The sequence below is a fragment of the Anolis sagrei genome, chromosome 1 (genome assembly GCF_037176765.1).
Source record: "Anolis sagrei isolate rAnoSag1 chromosome 1, rAnoSag1.mat, whole genome shotgun sequence".
NCBI lineage: Eukaryota > Metazoa > Chordata > Lepidosauria > Squamata > Dactyloidae > Anolis > Anolis sagrei.
The window spans coordinates 337,176,428-337,196,887 of NC_090021.1; the positions used below are offsets into that span (position 1 = coordinate 337,176,428).

General features: G+C 45.0%; 2 protein-coding genes across 3 annotated transcripts in view; both read left to right on the forward strand.

Moving 5' to 3' along the window:
- The window catches only part of WDHD1 (WD repeat and HMG-box DNA binding protein 1), an 86,455-nt gene extending 81,377 nt beyond the window's left edge, over positions 1 to 5,078 (forward strand). For both annotated transcript variants that reach the window (XM_060753416.2, XM_060753424.2), the window contains exon 26: positions 4,089 to 5,078. In XM_060753416.2, the coding sequence (XP_060609399.2) occupies positions 4,089 to 4,295 (207 nt within the window). In that variant the 3' untranslated portion in view covers positions 4,296 to 5,078. The remainder of the gene's footprint in view (positions 1 to 4,088) is intronic.
- Positions 5,079 to 19,107: 14,029 nt separating this feature from the next.
- GCH1 (GTP cyclohydrolase 1) overlaps positions 19,108 to 20,460 on the forward strand; it is a 69,134-nt gene continuing 67,781 nt past the window's right edge. Inside the window, exon 1 of the mRNA XM_060753402.2 lies at positions 19,108 to 19,971. Within this exon, the coding sequence (XP_060609385.2) occupies positions 19,575 to 19,971 (397 nt within the window). The 5' untranslated portion in view covers positions 19,108 to 19,574. The remainder of the gene's footprint in view (positions 19,972 to 20,460) is intronic.

Genomic DNA, 20,460 nt, shown 5'->3' on the forward strand with positions numbered 1-20,460 from the left:
GGAAAATGAACGTCAGCCAATGGAGCTCCTTGAACAGGAGGGTTGACCTTTCCCTGTAAAGGGCACCAGTTAACAACCTGGCCGCCGCCCATTGGACTAGTTAAAATTTCCGGGCCGTTTTCAAGGGTAGCCCCATGTAGAGTGCATTACAGTAATCCAATCTGGAGGTGACTAAGGATGTTAGGAATTGGGGTCCAACTCTCTCTTTGAGGGTCAGAGTTCCCCTGGATTTGAAGAAATTCTGTCTGAAAAGCAGGCTATGTTGTTTTTTTAATTCTTTTTAAATAAGATACATGTTTTGTCTAAACTATTGGACATATCGTGAGACTATATGACTCATTGTCAAAGACAATGATGGTTAGTAAAGTGGAAAGCAATGCACCTTTAAAACCATTTTAAAGGTGAATTGATTCAATCAGGAAAACATGCCCCCAAGTTTGCAAACCTCTTAATGCCCGGGGCTCAGAGAAGACTCTCCTTCATAGGATCATCTTAAGTCAAAGCTGATCTGACCTCATAACAATAATAACAAATATGGTGGGAGGAAAGGTCTGATTCTGAGTGTTTGCATCTATCCATATGCCCAAACCAACTTAATAGTAAACTAGCCGTCTCCTGCCACGCATTGCTGCGGCCCAGTCTGTGTATAGTATGCGTTTTGTGTGTGTATATGTGGGTATATATATTTGTGTATATGTGTATATATGTGTGTTTGCATATATATGTGTATGTGTGGTTTTGCACATGCGTCAGTGTATTTTTTAATTTTTGTGTGGTTTTTTTTTTTGCCAAGGGGAGTTGTTTTTGCACATGCGCTGTAGCATCTTGTTGCTTTTTTTGCTTTGTAAGTCCTTTCCACTGTGTTTTTCAGTGTTTTTATGAGAAATGGTCATTTGTTGGCCTGACATGTGTATTGTGTCCAAATGTAGTATTGATTCGCCAAGTGGTTTTTGAGTTATATTAATCCCACAAACGAACATTACATTTTTATTTATATACTAGCTGTCACCTGCCACGCATTGCTGTGGCCCAATCTGTGTATATGTGTGTTGTGTGTGTATATATTTGTGTATATGTGTGTTTACACATTTCATAGAATCATAGAATCAAAGAGTTGGAAGAGACCTCATGGGCCCTCCAGTCCAACCCCATTCTGCCAAGAAGCAGGAATATTGCATTCAAATCACCCCTGACAAATGGCCATCCAGCCTCTGCTTAAAAGCTTCCAAAGAGGGAGCCTCCACCACACTCCGGGGCAGAGAGTTCCACTGCTGAACGGCTCTCACAGTCAGGAAGTTCTTCCTAATGTTCAGATGGAATCTCCTCTCTTGTAGTTTGAAGCCATTGTTCCATTGCGTCCTAGTCTCCAAGGAAGCAGAAAACAAGCTTGCTCCCTCCTCCCTGTGGCTTCCTCTCACATATTTATACATGGCTACCATATCTCCTCTCAGCCTTCTCTTTTTCAGGCTAAACATGCCCAGTTCCCTAAGCCGCTCCTCATAGGGCTTGTTCTCCAGACCCTTGATCATTTTAGTTGCCCTCCTCTGGACACATTCCAGCTTGTCAATATCTCTCTTGAATTGTGGTGCCCAGAATTGGACACAGTATTCCAGATGTGGTCTAACCAAAGCAGAATAGAGGGGTAGCATTACTTCCTTAGATCTAGACACTATGCTCCTATTGATGCAGGCCAAAATCCCATTGGCTTTTTTTGCTGCCACATCACATTCCTGGCTCATGTTTAACTTGTTGTCCACGAGGACTCCAAGATCTTTTTCACACGTACTGCTCTCGAGCCAGGCGTCCCCCATTCTGTATCTTTGCATTTCATTTTTTCTGCCAAAGTGGAGTATCTTGCATTTGTCACTGTTGAACTTCATTTTGTTAGTTTTGGCCCATCATCTCTCTAATCTGTCAAGATCGTTTTGAATTCTGCTCCTGTCCTCTGGACTATTGGCTATCCCTCCCAATTTGGTGTCATCTGCAAACTTGATGATCATGGTTTTGTGCATGCGTTATAATGTGATTTTGTTTTTTGGTTTTTTAAGTCCCTTCCACTGTGTTTTTCCGTATTTTTATAAGTGATGGTCACTCGTTGGCCTGATACATGTATTGTGTCCAAATTTGGTGTCAATTTGTCCAGTGGTTTTTGAGATATGTTAGACCCACAAACAAACATTACATTTTTATTTATACAGATTGTGAGAAGAACTTCAATTTTGTGGAAAAGCTTCTAGTGTGAGTCCATCCATGATAAAGTGTTGGGATTTCTCGGTTATTTCCAAAGTGCACAAATACTTTTATCAGTCTGTCCCTACCAAGGAGGTTATGAATAATTTTGAAATATGATAGGCATATTAAGAAATACAAGCACTTTGAAACTTTGGATGTTGTGTGGTTTCCAGGCTGTACGGCCGTGTTCTAGTAGCATTTTCACCTGACATTTCTGCCTGCACCTGTGGCTGGCATCTTCAGTGGATCTGATGGTAGTAAAGCAAGTGGTATATGTATTCCTCTGGGATGTTCAGGATGGAAGAAAGAACTACTGTCTGTTAACTAAGTGTAAAGTGTGCTATTACCAAGCTTGATTTGCAAGTATTGAGGGGTTATTTTCATGTCAGGAGTGACTTGAGAAATTGCAAGTGGCTTCTGGTGTGTGAGAATTGGCCGTTCCCAAGGAAGTTGCCCAGGGGACGCCCAGATGTTTTACCATCCTGTGGGAGGTTTCTCTCATGTCCCCACATGAGAAGCTGGAGCTGGCAGATGGAAGCTCACACCTCTCCTTGGATTCAAACCGCCTACCTTTTGGTCAGCATTCCTGCCGGCACAAGGTTTTAACCCAAAGTGTTGAGTGAGATCCAACCATTAACATGTGAGTGGATCCCACTCAACAATTGCAAATCAAGCTTGTTAATTACACCTCTTCTCCCACCCTGGACAGCCACAGGTATATATACTCCACTTGCTTTACCACCATCAGATCCTCCAAAGATGCCTGCCACAGATGCTCCAATCCGTTATGTTTGATCTTGGAACTGTTTTGGGCAAGTTTTTGGGTCAGAAGGTCCATATTCATTATATCCAAGATTTTATTTCACCTTACCACAGCAGCCAGAATATGTATAGCTAGATTCTGGAAAGCGGAAGAAACAGCAACAATAGAAAACTGGATTGAAAAAACGGGTGGATATCTTTCCTAGTTTCCTACAGGATCTTTGGTTACATCCTGTTTAGACTACTGCAACGCTCTCTACGTGGGGTTGCCTCTGAAGACTGCCCGGAAGCTGCAGCTAGTCCAACGCTCGGCAGCCAGACTACTAACGGGTGCTGGGTACAGGGAGCACACCACTCCGCTGTTACACCAGCTCCACTGGCTGCCGATTAGCTTCCGAGCACAATTCAAAGTGCTGGTGTTAACCTAGAAAGCCCTAAACGACTCCGGCCCTGTTTACCTCTCCGAACATATTCTCCCCTATGAACCATCAAGATTATTAAGATCATCTGGAGAGGCCCTGCTCTCGGTCCCACCGGCCTCGCAAGCGCGTCTGGTGGGGACGAGGGACAGGGCTTTCTTGGTGGTGGCCCCTCGACTCTGGAACTCTCTCCAACTGGAGATCAGAACCGCCCCTTCTATCCTGACATTTAGGAAACAGGTGAAGACTTGGTCATGGAGACAGGCATTCGACGAGTGAGCCAACACCCTGAGATATGGATGGAGGATGATGAGCAACGATTTTAGTGCGACGACTGACCATTATAGTTATTGATTGTAATTGCTGTCTTAATGTTTTACTGTAATATGTATTATGATGTTTTATTGACTGTATGTGATATTATGGTTGGAAACCGGTCTGAGTCCCTGAAGAGAGGTGAGAAGGCCGGTATACAAAACTTTTAAATAAATAAATAAATAAATTTCCCCCATTTTTTCCATAAATATTATTTATTTATTTGCTATAGTTATATACAGCCCCTGACACTGACATATCATATAAGACCATAACAGTTAGTAAAAACCAAATATTTAGTCGTTCTCAATCCACAGCACAGTTGAGTTTATAGTTTGTTGCTTTTTCCTTTAATCCAAGGTTTGGACTGAGAAAGCCAAAGGAAAAGAAGCCAGTGACCCGGCCGAAGGGAAAAAACGGAAGCGCCCGGAAGGTGTGAATGAAAACAAGCGAGAAGAAGACCAACTACAAAAGCCAAACGAAGACTCGAGCTCTGCTAAAAAGTCTAAATCCTTTCAGGAGACCACTGTCACAAGGCTAGCAGCGTTTGCGTACAAACCAAGCTAAACATATTGGCCGCTGTTTTACTAACCTGTTGTGCGAACCTTCCTCCCAACAGGTAGGGAAAGACTCGTCTCCGAAGGAGAAAAGATTCTGTGTTGACATCCGTGCAAAGATGTTTGCAAGGAAACTTTTTAGCTACACACCTGATGTGTATAGTTTTATCATCATTGCACAGAACAGTTGTAATTGTTTGCCATTGTAGGTGATAAGGTGTTGCCATTTTGTGCCAAGCTACACGTAGAGTTGGCTTCAGCGAGCAAGGACTCAATCCTCCCTGGATAAGATTTGGTTTTACAATAGTGTGATGGGTCATTTAAAGGTATGATCCATCAGAAAAGGCAAAATATGTTATTGAAGGCTTTCATGATCAGAATCACTGGGTTGTTATGAGTTTTCTGGGCTGCATGGCCATGTTCCAGAAGCATTCCCTCCTGACGTTTCAATGAGGGCGAAATGTCAGGAGAAAATGCTTCTGGAACAGCCAAGAAAACTCACGGCAACCCTATGTAAACTCACTTGCATATCAGATTCATCCTGCGTTGCTGTTCAAAATCAGGATTTCTTACTTTTTTGGAAAATTGAGTTGAGGAGCCTTTGACGGGGGCACTGTTTACATCTTCTGATAATGACAGTTTCCTCCGTAAGTTTTCTGCAAATCATCTGATGACAATTTTCTGAGTCATGTTTTGAATAGGATTCTCTCAACGTGTATCCAACCCTATACAACAGGCATGGGCAAACTTGGGCCCTCCAGGTGTTTTGGACTTCAACTCCCACAATTCCTAACAGCCTACCGGCTGTTAGGAATTGTGGGAGTTGAAGTCCAAAACACCTGGAGGGCCAAAGTTTGCCCATGCCTGTTATATAAAGAAGAGGCATATGAGATGTAATATCTGCTCATATCTGTGTTGAAAATCAGCAAATGTGCATCCCTGGACAAGTATTGCAGTGCAGCAATGCTCCTTTTTCTAGATTTTAGAATATTATATTTTTGACTCATCAGTAGTGAATAAATAAAGCAAAATTATCCTTTTTCATCTGTTGCAAATTTCTTTCTCATGTTCTGTATCTCTTGCTGTCATTGTACAAGACTCTGGTTTAAATTCCAGTGGTCCCATTGACCCAGAATAATAATATAATAATAATAATCTATATAAATAAAAATGTAATGTTAGTTCATGCTACCATCAGAACTCAAAAACCACTGGGGGAATTGACACCAAATTTGGACACAAGACACCTAACAGTCCAATTTATGTCCTCCACTAAAAAAAATAAATTGATTTTGTCATTTGGGAATTGTTGTTGCTAGGATGTATAGTTTACCTACAATCAAAGAGCATTTTGAACTCCACCAATGATGGAATTCAACCAAACATGACCAACAGAACACACTGGAAGGGTTTGGTGGGCATTGACCTTGAGTTTGGGAGTTGTAGTTCACCTACATGCAGAGTGCACTGTGGACTCAAACAATGTTGGATCTGGGCCAAACTTGACACAAATATTTCATATGCCCAAATATGAACACAGATGGAGTTTGGAGGAAATAGACCTTGACATTTGGGATTTGTACTTACTGGGATTTATAGTTCACCTACAATCAAAGAGCATTTTGAACTCCACCAATGATGGAATTCAACCAAACATGGCATACAGGACTTCCATGACCAACAGAACACACTGGAAGGGTTTGGTGGACATTGACCTTGAGTTTGGGAGTTGTAGTTCACCTACATCCAGAGAGCACTGTGGACTCAATCAATGATGGATCTGGACCAAACTTGGAATGAATATTCCATATGCCCAAATATGAGCACAGATGGAGTTTGGAGGAAATAGACCTTGACATTTGTGATTTGTAGTTACTGGGATCCACAGTTCACCTACAATCAAAGAGCATTCTGAACCCCATGAACGACAGAATCAGGGCAAACTTCGCACACAGAACTCCCATGACCATCAGAAAATACTTAAGACCATCCAATCCAACTTCCTTCATCAGGGCAAGAAAACATAATCAAAGCCCTCCTGACAAAGAGCCATCCAGCCATAGATAGATAGATAGATAGATAGATGGATGGATGGATGGATGGATGGATGGATAGATAGATAGATATAGAGTTGTAGTTGCTGGGATTTATAGTTCACCTACAATCAAATAGCATGATAGAATTGAACCAACCGGGGCATACAGGACTCCCATGACCAACAGAAAACACTAGAAGGGTTTGGTGAGCATTGAACTTGAGTTTGGGAGTTGTAGTTTGCCTACATCCAGAGACTACTACGGACTCAAACAATGATGGATCTGGACCAAACTTGACACAAATATTCCATATGCCCAAATATGAGCACAGATGGAGTTTGGAGGAAATAGACATTGACATTTGGGATTTGTAGTTACTGAGATTTATAGTTCACTACAATTAAAGAGCATTCTGAAACCCACAAACGACAGAAATGGGGCAAACTTCCCACACAGAACCCCCATGACCAACAGAAAATACTTAAGGCCATCCAGTCCAACTCTCTTCACCAGGGCAAGAAAATGTAATCAGAGCCTTCCCGACAGAGCCATCTAGTCATAAATATAGATAGATAGATATGATTCTCTCTCACACACAGAGAGATATAGTATCATAGATTTGAAAGAGACCCTTAAAGAAGGACTATGATATGTTGCATGTTCCAGAGTAGGCAAACCAGACAATCTCCACATCAACACTGACAAAGAAACAACAAGAAATACTGTTTACTCACAAGCAGAAAGACATTACATATATTAGAAACCAACACTTTCTCATTACTTTATTTTCCAGATCACCAGAATGGGCCACAGCAACGTGTGGCAGGGGACAACTAGTAATAATAATAATAATAATAATAATAATAATCCTTTTTTTGTACCCCGCTACCATCTCCCGAAGGACTCGGTGCGGCTTACATGAGGCCAAGCCCACAGTACATCAGTGAAAACAATAACAACAGTAATCTATCTATATAAAAATGCTCTGTGCATAATGAGTGTCTTAAAAACAAAAGAACCAATGAACGAAATCACACCAAATTTGGCAACAAAACGTCTCACAACACAAGGAGTGACCATCACTGAAAAAATTACAATTTTGTCATTTGGGAGTTGTAGTTGCTGGGATTTATAGTTCACCTACAATCAAAGAGCATTCTGAACTCCATCAACAATGGAATTGAACCAAACTTGGCACACAGAACTCCCATGACCATCAGAAAATACTGGAAGGCTTTGGTGGGCTGAAGGGGAAAAGGAAGAGGCCTGAGGCTGTTAGGAATTGTGGGAGTTGTAGTCCAAAACTCTTGGAGGGCCACAGTTTCCGCATGCCTGCACTCACTAGGCCTTTTCAACACATTTCAGCAACTTCTAGTTCAAGCTTAACACTATGCACAGATGGAATGAAGAAAAGATTCCAGGGGGATGCCTGGATTCCAGGTTTGAAAAAAAATTGCTGAAATATCCTGAACCTTTTTTTCTTTTCCAAGGTGCAGAAACCTCTGCCTATTTCTTCCAAGTTATTTCAACCTTGGGTTCCAAATTTTCTCTTTCTGGAAGATCTGTGCATTGTTAACTAAACCATGTCTGTACTGTTAAAAGAGAAGAAATCTGTCAGTAACGCCCTTCCTTTTACCTGCAAGAATGGAAAGTTACACAGAGGCAATGCCTTTCAAAATGGGCTTTAATTTACTATAGAAAGGGATTAAATGTGCTTGTCCACATGGAAGAGCATGGCTACTTAGCAAAACATATTGGGTGCTGTTCTCGAAGGCTTTCATGTCCGGAATCACTGAGTTGCTGTGAGTTTTCCAGGCTCTTTGGCCATGTTCAAGAAGCATTCTCTCCTGACATTTTGCCCACATCTATGGCAGGCATCCTCAGAGGTTGTGAGGTCTGTTGGAAACTAGGCAAGTGTGGTATATATATGTGAAATAATGTCCAGGGTGGGAGAAAGAACTCTTGTCTGCTTGAGGCATGTGTGAATGTTGCAATTGGCCACCTTGATTAGCATTGAGTGGCCTTACAGCTTCAAAGCCTGTCTTATTGCAGCCTGGGGGAATCCTTTGTTGGGAGGTTTGATTGATTCTTGTCTGGAACTCCCCTGTTTTTTAGTGTTCCTCTTTCATTACTGTCTTGCGCCACTGGGACTGTGGTGCAGCTGGCTGGGAGTCAGCTGCATTAAGATCACTACTGACCAAAAGGTCATGAGTTTGAAGCCAGCCCAGGTCAGAGTGAGCTTCCGACCATTGTGTAGCTTGCTGTCGACCTTTGCAGCCCGAAAGACAGTTGCATCTGTCAAGTAGGGAATTGAGATACCGCTTATGCGGGAAGGCGAATTTACGACGCCATAAAAATCTCCAAAAAAAAATCTCCAAAAAATCTCCAAAAAAAGGAAGAGGGGCCGACCAAGGGCAAGATGGATGGATGGCATCCTTGAAGTGACTGGACTGACCTTGAAGGAGCTGGGGGTGGTGACGGCCGACAGGGAGCTCTGGCGTGGGCTGGTCCATGAGGTCACGAAGAGTCGGAGACGACTGAACGAATGAACAACAACAACAAAAATCTCCAGCAAGCATGCAAAGAATGAGGAAGTTCTTCATCAGTGTCACAAATGGACAGTAAAGTGACAGCTCCCCTAGTGGCCAGAATACCCTCATGAAAAAGCTGGAATATTAAATAGCCTCTGTGTGTCTGTCTATATATGTTGTGTGTCTTTAGCATTGAATGTTTGCCATGTATAAAAGGTAAAGGTTGTCCCCTGACATTAAGTCCAGTCATGTCTGACTCTGGGGTGTGGTGCTCATCTCCATTTCTAAGCCGAAGAGCCAGCGTTGTCCGTAGACACCTCCAAGGTCATGTGGCCGGCATGACTGCATGGAGTGCCGTTACCTTCCCACCGGAGCGGTACCTATTGATCTACTCACATTTGCATGTTTTCGAACTGCTAGGTTGGCATTGTAATCCGCCCTGAGTCCTCTGCGGTGTGAGAAGGATGGAATATAAATACCGTAAATAAATAAATAAATAAAATTGATTTTAGAGGGTTTTTTGTAATAACTGGTAGCCAGATTTTGTGGACAATTTCAACAAAAAGGAGGAAACCATGAAAACAAACAAAATCTGGCTACCAGTATTTTAAAAAAACTCTAAAATCAAGACGATATCTAAAGAGCAACACTCAAAAAACAGAGGAATGCTAGACAAGAATCAGGGCCAGCTAACACCTCCCAACAAAGGATTCCCCCAGGCAGCAATCAGCCAAGCTTTGAAGCTGCAAGGCCATTCAATCCTAATCAAGGTGACCAGTTGCAACATTCACACTTCCCTCAAGCAGACAAGAGTTCTTTCCCCCACCCTGGACATTATTCCACATATATATAAACCTCAATTGCCTAGTTTACAACAGACCTCACAACCTCTGAGATTGTGGCACAGCTGGCTGAGTGTCAGCTGCATTAAGATCACTCTGACCAAAAGGTCAGTTCGAAGCCAGCCCGGGTTGGAGTGGGTTTCCAACCAATTGTGTGTAGCCTGTTGTCGACCTTTGCAACCCGAAAGACAGTTGCATCTGTCAAGTAGGAAAATTAGGTACCACCTTAAAGTGTGGGGCGGCTAAATTAACTGATTTATGAGGCCATAAAGAAGACTCCAGCAAAGCATTCCAGCGGGAAAGCATGCGGGGAATGCGGAAGTGCTTCATCGGTGTCGCAGATGGACGATGAAAGCGACAGCTCCCCCGGCAGCCAGAAAAAGTTAAATAGCCTCTGTCTATGTCTGTATATGTTTGTTTGTCAAAAATTGGCATTGAATGTTTGCCATATATGTGTACACTGTAATCCGCCCTGAGTCCCCTGCGGGGTGAGGAGACGGGCGGAATATAAAAGCTGTAAATAAATAAATAAATAAATGTGGGCAAAACGTCAGGAGAGAATGCTTCTGGAACATGGCCATACAGCCCAGAAAACTCACAAAAACTCAGAAAACAGGGGAATTCGAGACAGGAAACAATCGGGGCCAGTTAACACCTATCAACAAAGGATTCCCCCAGGTGGCAGCCAGATAGGCTTTGAAGCTGTAAGGCCATTAAATGCTAATCAAGGTGGCCAATTGCAACATTCACACTTGCCTCAAGCAGACAATTGTTCTTTACCCCACCCTGGACATTATTCCACAGATATATAACCTCACTTGCCTAGTCTACAACAGACCTCACAACCTCTGAGGATGTGGGCAAAACGTCAGGAGAGAATGCTTTTGGAACATGGCCATACAGCCCAGAAAACTCACAACAATAGTAAGACTCAGGAAACAGGGGAATTCCAGACAGGAAACAATCGGGGCCAGCTAACACCTACCAACAAAGGATTCCCCCAGGCAGCAGGCAGCCAGGCTTTGAAGCTGTAAGGCCATTAAATGCTAATCAAGGTGTCCAATTGCAACATTCACACTTGCCTCAAGCAGATAAGAGTTCTTTCTCCCACCCTGGACATTCCACTTTACTTGCCTAGTTTCCAATGGACGTCACAACCTCTGAGGATGCCTGCCATAGATGTGGGCGAAATGTCAGGAGAGAATGCTTCTGGAACATGGTCAGATGGCCCGGAAAACTCACAGCGACCCATACTGGTGTAGAAACTTTTGTTTTAATTCCAGTTTATTGTGGGTAAGAAGGTGCCTTCTTTCTAGGGACGTTATCAAAATCCAGCAAAGCTTGGCAACATTACATTTTGAACTACATCTCCCAGAAACCCCCAGCTGTGTTTTCTGAGAGTTACAGTCCAAAGAGTAGCTTTTCAGAGCAGCATTGGAAAGGTCTAAAAGCGGTTTTTTTTTGGGTGAAAGGAAAAGGGGAGAGTCCTTTCGGAGGTGGGGCGGTAAGGAAAGCTTAGTGTTGAGCTTTGGAAAACTTTTGATGTTTGGGGGATGGAGCCGTTTTGTTTATTGATTACGCAACTCAAATAGAATTTGACCTCACGCAGCCTTTGCCAAGGGCCTGGGCTCAAGGCTCTATCTCTTACAACAGACCATCCTTGCTCCAGATCAATGCCCAAACGCTAAGGCAGGAGACCCACTTAATAGAAAGCTGCAAGCAAAGAATTCCACCTAAATATTAGGGAATAATGGATAATGGAGAAAAGCAGGGAGTTCCAGAAAAACATCTACTTCTGCTTTGACTACTCTAAAGCCTTTGACTGTGTGGATCATAATAAATGGTGGCAAGTTCTTGGTGGGATGGGCATCCCAAGCCCCCTTCCCTCTCTCCTGAGGAATCTGTACAAGGACCAAGTAGCCACAGGAAGAACTGACCACGGGACAGGAGACTGGTTCAAGATTGGGAAAGGCGTCCGGCAAGGCTGCATCCTCTCACCCAACCTTTTTAACTTGTATGCAGAACACATCATGCGAGGATGTGCGGGGCTTGATGAATGCAAAGCTGGGGTGAAAATGGCTGGAAGAAACATTAACAGATATGCAGATGACACCACTCTGATGGCCGAAAGCGAGGAGGAGCTGAGGAGCCTTCTAATCAAGGTGAAAGAAGAAAGTGCAAAAGCTGGGTTGCAGCTAAACATCCAAAAAAACAAAAACAAACCAAGATTATGGCAACAAGAATGATTGACAACTGGGAAATAGAGGGAGAAAATGTGGAGGCCGTGACAGACTTTGTATTTCTAGGTGGGAAGATGACTGCAGATGCAGACTGTGGCCAGGAAATCAGAAGACGCTTCCTTCTTGGGAGGAGAGCAATGTCCAGTCTCAATAAAATCGTGAAGAGTAGAGACATCGGACTGGCAACAAAGATCCATTGCCTAATCAAAGCCATGGTATTCCCTGTAGTCACCTACGGATGTGAGAGCTGGACCTTAGGGAAGGCTGAGCGAAGGAAGATCGATGCTTTTGAGCTGTGGTGCTGGAGGAAAGTGCTGAGAGTGCCTTGGACTGCGAGAAGATCCAACCAGTCCATCCTCCAGGAAATAAAGCCCGACTGCTCACTGGAGGGAAAGATACTAGAGACAAAGTTGAAGTCCTTTGGCCACATCATGAGGAGACAGCAAAGCCTGGAGAAGGGAATGATGCTGGGGAAAGTGGAAGGCAAAAGGAAGAGGGGCCGACCAAGGGCAAGATGGATGGATGGCATCTTGAAGTGACTGGACTGACCTTGAAGGAGCTGGGGGTGGTGACGGCCGACAGGGAGCTCTGGCCTGGGCTGGTCCATGAGGTCACTAAGAGTCGGAGACAATTAAACGAATGAACAACAACATTAGGGAATCGTGCAATAATACAATCTATATAAATAAAAATTTAATGTTCGTTTGTGGGATTAACAGAACTCAAAAACCACTGGGGGAATTGACACCAAAGTTGGAAAACATACACCTAACAATCCAATGTATGTTCTTCACTCAAAAAAATTGGTTTTGTCATTTGGGAGTTGTAGTTTCTGGGATTTATAGTTCACCTACAATCAAAGAGCATTCTGAACCCCACCAACGATGGAATTGAACCAAACTTGGCATACAGTTCTCCCATGACCAACAGAAAATACTGGAAGGGTTTGGTGGGCAGTGTCTTTTGGTTTTGGAGTTGTAGTTCACCTACATCCAGAGATCCCTGTGGACTCAAGCAATGATGGATCTGGACCAAACTCTACACGAAAACTCAGTATGCCCAAATGTGAACACTGGTGGAGTTTGGGGGAAAATAGAATCTTGACATTTGGAAGTTGTAGTTGCTGGGATTTGTAATTCACCTACAATCACAGAGTATTCTGAACCCCACCAACGATAGAATTGGGCCAAACCTCACACACAGAAACCTCCAAGAGGGCCACAGCAACACGTGGCAGGGGATGGCTAGTCTATATAAATAAAAATGTAATGTTCGTTTGTGGGATTAATAGAACTCAAAAACCACTGGACGAATTGACACCAAATTTGGACACAAGACACCCGGCAACCCAATGTATGTCCTTCACTCAAAAAAATTGATTTTGTCATTTGGGAGTTGTAGTTGCTGGGATTTATAGTTCACCTACGATCACAGAGCATTCTGAACTCCACCAACGATAGAATTGGGCCAAACCTCCCACACAGAACCCCCATATGGACCACAGCAACATGTGGCAGGGGATGGCTAGCATGCATATATATGTGTGTGTGTGTGTGTGTGTGTGTATAATTTTCATTTGTGGGATTAACATAACTCAAAAACCACTGGGTGAATTGAGACCAAATTTGGACAGACTACACCTATCAGGCCAACAAGTGACCAGCACCCACAAAAACACTGGAAAACACAGTGGAAGAGACTTTAAAAGCATGCGCATAATCACATATATACACACACAAAACATATATATGCAAACTGGGCCACAGCAGCACATGGCAGGGGACGGCTAGTAAACATTATAAAAATTGATTAGAAAAATCCAGCAGTAACAAAAAAATGATGACCTTGAAGGAGCTGGGGGTGGTGACGGCCGACAGGGAGGTCTGGCATGGGCTGGTCCATGAGGTCACGAAGAGTTGGAGACGACTGAACGAATGAACAACAACAAAAAAAAAATGAAGCCAATTATCTTAAGAACTTGATTGTGACCAAATATCACTGCTTATTATCCAAGGCAAGGTGCAATGTGTTCCCGTCCGAAGTGCTTCAAGGTAGATTTGTGGGAGTCCCATACAATGCAAGACTTTGCCCATGTAATAACCAGGATGTTGAATGTATGTATCACATCTTATTGTCCTGCAGTTTTTACAAGCGGGCTCAGCTACTTGTGCTGTCGTACGCTGGGCCTGTGCATCAGACTGTAGACAGGACATAAATTCTGTGTGCCCAACGGGACGCCGGGGCTGCTTCAGATTAAAGGCCTTTGGATTTCCTTAAAACAGAGTCTCTAGATTGCTTAAAGTTTCAACAAAGTTCTTTATTAATGAAAACAAACAGGTCCTTCAAGGCTTTCTTAATAGTCTATTAACTCTCTCAATCTTGTCCACAGGGAACAGGCACTATCTTCATAAACTTTAATTTAACTAATGGGGAAATCCTTAACTTCTAATCTGGGCAGCCTGTCTTTGCCTCTGTTGGCGTGGAGCCCCTGCACCCGGTACCAACTGTGTCTGGCTTCCACGAGACACCCTTACCAAGCAGAGCTTTGTAGACTTCCAAGGGAAAAGGAGTTCAGGTTTCGGTGATGGCTGGCTGAAGTCCCTCAGCGAAGGAGCTGCAGGGCTGTATGTCTCCCCAGCCAAGCTGTGGGGCTGTCTATCCCCGGCCAAGCTGTAGAAGATGAAGCTTTCTATTTATTTATTTATTTATTTGCTTTGCTTGTATACCGCAGTTTCTCAGCCCGTAGGCGACTCAATGCGGTTCACAACAAGAGCAAAAGTCAATCATAACAACATACAATTTAAAAACCATTGACAGCATAGTATACAAGTAATGACACATCAATAGCAACACATTAACGTCTCGTAACTAGAGTCGTGATCCAATTCATCAGCCATAATTCCGTTCCTATATTCATTGTATTCATTGCGCTGTTTATCCGAATGCCTGTTCAAACAGCCAGGTTTTTAGTTTTCTTCGAAACACCATTAGTGAAGGAGCTGATCTAATGTCCATGGGAAGGGCGTTCCACAGCCGAGGGGCCACCACAGAGAAGGCCCTGTCCCTCGTCCCCACCAGCCATGCTTGTGATGCAGGCGGGATCGAGAGCAGGGCCTCCCCTGGTGGGTTCATAGGCAGAGATACGTTCAGATAGGTAGCTTTCTACAGGAGCTCTTGGTATGATGTCCTGCATGGAAAGCTTCTCTGTGTGGACGGAACCCAAAAAGACTCCTATTCCCTCCAAAAACCCCAAAAGGGGGCGGGACCAGGGAACCTAACTATAATTGACAGGTGGCTTGCCCTATGATTGCAGCCTATAACAGGAAGCCACCCTGCTGCAAAATCCCAAGCCTGGGATTGCAAACAAACATTTAATGCAAAGCAAACAAAATTGGAGATCCCGGTACAGCTGTACCTGCACACTACTTATTATTAACCCACTACTGAGCAACCTTCCTGGTAGAACAGTCCAATTCCAAGAAAAATTATTACTAGGTGACAATTTCCCCCAGGTGACCTTGGCTGTTGCCAAGTTTCTCTCGAGGTAGACAGGATCAGTCAACTTCCTGTATTAGATTCAGGTTGAAACTTGCCATATATATAGATATAGATATAACCCATCTTCATATATGTCTAGAATGGCACTTGTCCTGTTTTTAAGTGGTCTTATCAGTTGATGAATCTGCTGAGCAAATTGGGTCTTTGGACCGTAATAAAGATTGATGAGTAGCAAAACCAACAGTGTATGCTTATATATAGCACGAAACCATATTGTAATTGAGTAATATTAAGATGTGCACAGGACAGTTCAAGAACAGCCTTCGCTTTGACTTTTCACCATGTATGTATTTTTTTTTCCGTGCCAGGAGCGACTTGAGAAACTGCAAGTCGCTTCTGGTGTGAGAGAATTGACCATCTGCAAGGACATTGCCCAGGGAATGCCCATATGTTTTACCATCTTGTGGGGGGCTTCTCTCATGTCCCCGCATGAAAAGCTGGAGCTGACAGATGGGAGCTCACCCTGCTCCTTGGATTTGAACCGCTGACCTTTCGGTCAGCGGTTCTGCTGGCACATTGTGTCACTGTGGGCTCCTGGATATTTTAATTGATATACTGTTGATGGATCTGGTGTTAAGGGGACTTACGCATTTATGTGTCGTGTCAGGGCAACCAGTCAATTATATTACATTTCTAACAGAACAAAGCAAACAAACAGACAAAATACAAAATTTGTGAGTTTGGTAGTTGATTAAATGTCCTTTGACCAGTATCTAGCCACTTGGAGTGCCTCTGGTGTTGCCGCAAGGAGGTCCTCCATTGTGCATGTGGCAGGGCTCAGGTTGCATTGCAACAGGTGGACAGTGGTTTGCTCCTCTCCACACTCGCATGTTGTGGATTCCACTTTGTGGCCCCATTTCTTGAGGTTGGCTCTGCATCTCGTGGTGCCAGAGCGCAGTCTGTTCAGCGCCTTCCAAGTCGCCCAGTCCTCTGCGTGCCCAGGGGGGAGTCTCTCATCTGGTATCAGATGGGTTTGAGCCTGCCACTTTTGGACTCTCGCTTGCTGAGGTTTTCCAGCGAGTGTCTCTGTAGATCTTAGAAAACTATTTTTAGATTTAAGTCGTTGACGTGCTGGCTGATACCCAAACAGGGGATGAGCTGGAGATGTCTCTGCCTTGGTCCTTTCACTATTGGCTGCTACTTCCCGGCAGATGTCAGGTGGTGCAATACCGGCTAAGCAGTGTAATTTCTCCAGTGGTGTGGGGCGCAGACACCCCGTGGTAATGCAGCATGTCTCATTAAGAGCCACATCCACCTTTTTAGTGTGATGAGATGTGTTCCACACTGGGCATGCATACTCAGCAGCAGAGTAGCACAGCGCAAGGGCAGATGTCTTCACTGTGTCTGGTTGTGATCCCCAAGTTGTACCAGTAAGCTTTCGTATGATATTGTTTCTAGCACCCACTTTTTGCTTGATGTTCAGGCAGTGCTTCTTGTAGGTAAGAACACGGTCCAGAGTGACTTATACATTAAAATGTGTACAGTATACGTAAAACATACAACATATCAGTATTACAATTATGAAACTGCAGGAATTTGATACAAGAACACAAACAGCTTCTGATGATCAAGTGCATATTTCACTTGTACTCTTACCAAGAGAACTGTCAATTCCATACAGAGAGCTGTTACCATAACATGCCCAACACATAAGGCATTTCTGAACGATGCTGTCTAAATAGCCATATGTCTTCTAGCATATGTATATTGATACAGTTCATGAAAGCTGGGCTTACAAATAACGTTTTTGTAGTTATACCTAATTACAGGATTTAAAAAAAATATATGCTGAAACACTACAAAAATGAAATAGTTAGTTGGATGTCAGCTTTCCTCTGATGGTGCCACTTGGTGTGAGTTGTACCCCTGTATCTCCCTTTATTAATGGCTTTCAGTTTGACTTGTGGTATCACTACGATTTTAACTTTTAATAACTTTATTTTTATACCTCGCCTTAAAATTGCTGGAAGAAACATGAACAACCTTACATATGCAGATGATACCACTTTGATGGCCGAAAGTGAGGAGGAGCTGAGGAGCCTTCTAATCAAGGTGAAAGAAGAAAGTGCAAAACCCAACCCTTTGTCCACTCCATTATACTTAAGCGATCCCTCGTAGTCCAAGGATGATGGTCCTCCAAGTTTGGTGTCCTGGCGGTGGGTCCACTGTGGAGCCCTATTCTTGACCTGCATCTTCTCCCGCAGTGAGGGCATTGGTTTCCAGGTGGAAGGAGGTCCCGGTCGGAGTTGGCTTGACGCACCTTCCTCTCGGCATGTCTCTCTCTTTCGCCCTCCATTTGTGCCTCTTCAAATTCTGCAGCACTGCTGGTCACAGCTGGAGCGCTCAAGGGCCAGGGCTCCCCAGTTCTCAGTTTCTATGCCACAGTTTTTAAAGTTGGCTTTGAGCCCATCTTTAAATCTCTTTTCCTGTCCACCAACGTTCTGTTTTCTGTTCTTGAGTTCGGAGTAGAGCAACTGCTTCGAGACGGTGGTTGGGCATCCGGACAACATGGCCGGTCGAGCGGAGTTGATGTTGGAGGACCATCGCTTCAATGCTGGTGGTCTTTGCTTCTTCCAGCACACTGATGTTTGTCTGCTTGTCTTCCCAGGAGATCTGCAGGATTTTACAGAGGCAGCACTGATGGAATCGTTTCCCCTCTGTTGTTTTGCTGTTGTAATTTTAGACTTTTTTTTAATACTGGTAGCCAGATGTTGTTCATTTTCATGGTTTCCTCCTTTCTGTTGAAATCGTCCACATGCTTGTGGATTTCAATGGCTTCTCTGTGTAGCCGTAGCAGAGCACCTGATGAACCAGCCTGGACACAGCATATTATCTGAGAACACAGAAGTGCTGGACCACACCAACAACCACCATGTCAGGCTACACAGAGAAGCCATTGAAATCCACAAGCATGTGGACAATTTCAACAGAAAGGAGGAAACCATGAAAATGAACAAAATCTGGCTACCAGTATTAAAAAACTCTAAAATTACAACAGCAAAACAACAGAAGGGAAACAACCAGGCACAGCTTAACATCTCTCAACAAAAGATTTTCCCAGACTCAGGCAGGCCTTCAAATGCTAATGAACATTCACACCTAACTGCAGCAGGGAAGAGCTCCTTGCCCCACCCCAGCCATTCCACAGATATATAAACCCATTTTTCCTACTTCCAACAGACCTTCTCAACCTCTGAGGATGCTTGCCATAGGTGCAGGCGAAACGTCAGGAGAAATGCCTCTAAAACATGGCTCTATAGCCCGAGAAAACCCACAAGAACCTAACCTACTCTCTGCTTCATTTGGAAAAAATGCTGCACTCGCAGAGCTCAGGTGGTTTGTATTTCGGTGTCGATGTTGACTTTGGTGGAGAGGTGGCTGCCAAGGCATGAGCTGAACCTAACTAAAAGTTGTAGTAGGGCCAAGCGTGGAGATGGACTGGTGTGTTTTGTCCCCAGGACGCCGGAGGAAAGCTCTCCCTCCCCCCGGCACCGCCGTCTCCACCCTCTTGCTCCTCTTGCTTCCTCCGCCTTGGCCCTTCCTCTCTGCTAAGTCCCGGTGACGCACGGGCAGGTACGCCCAATGGGGAGCCTCCTCGCCGGTCTATAAAGAGGAAAGCCGGGATCTGGGTGGGAGAAGCGGTCGGGGAAGCCCTGGAGAAGGAGGAGAAAGAGAAGGAGACTCAGTAGTCCCTGCCGGAGCCGCTCCCCCGGCTTGGTTTCCATCCGAAGAGGCGCGCCTTGCTTCTCTTCTCGCCAAGGCTCGCCAAGGCGCGCATCCATCCCGTCCCTTCTTTCCTGGAGCCTCCTCTTCCCTCGAGGGGCTTGTAGCTGCTCCTGAGCCCCGCCTGCCCTTCGTTAGCCCCCCGAGAAAGGCAAGAAGTGTGTGTGAGTGTGTCACAGTGGGCGTGATCCCTTCTTGAGGGGTCTGAAACTCTCCAGCAAGGAAAGTTGCGCCAAAGTTGTCTCTTTGGAGAGCTCCTAGGGGGACCTTCTTTGGCGACCCCTGAGGCTGTACACACACCCCGCAGAGGACCCTTTCCACGGATTTGGGGCTCGGCAGAGTTGGGGGTCTCTCGGCCCATGGAGAAAATGAAAGCCCGGTCGCCCCTCCGAGCTGCCAACGCGGGCAACGCCAGCAGCAGCTGCAACGGGTTTGGCGCGCCGGCGGAGAAGCTTCCCCAGCCCTCTCCGGCGCCGCCTCTCCCTCCTCTCCCTCCTCCTCCTGCTGCTGCAGCTGCTGCTCTTCCGAGCCTGTCCGGGGCCAGCACGAGGAGGGCCCCGCCGGAGAGCTGGAAGGAAGAGCGGACCCGGAGCGAGGAGGACAACGAGCTGAACCTGCCCGGCCTGGCCGCCGCCTACGCCACCATCCTGCGCGCCCTGGGCGAGGACCCCCAGCGCCAGGGACTCCTCAAGACCCCTTGGAGGGCCGCTACCGCCATGCAGTTCTTCACCAAGGGCTACCAGGAGACCATCGCAGGTGGGACAAAGGAGGCACTCCCCACTCACTCACACCCTCTTGGGTGGGCGCTCAGGCTCATCCTTTGGGGCTAGAGCAGTGTTTCTCAACCTGGGGGTCGGGACCCGGGGGGGGGGGGTCATGAGGGAGTGTCAAGGGGTCACCAAAGACCATTAGAAAAACACAGTATTTTCTTTTGGTCATGGGGGTTGTGCTGTCACACGCTGGGCCTGTGCATACGACTGTAGACGGGACATAAATTCTGTGTGCCCAACGGGACACCGGGGCTGCCTCAGATTAAAGGCCTTTGGGTTTCCTTAAAACAGAGTCTTTAGATTGCTTAAAGGTTCAACAAAGTTCTTTATTAATGAAAACAAACCGGTACTTTAAGGCTTTCGTAACAGTCTATTGGCTCTCTCTCAATCTTGTCCCCAGGGAAGAGGCACTATCTTCATAAACTGTATTTTAGCTAATAGGGAAATCCTTAACTTCTAATCTGGGCAGTCTGTC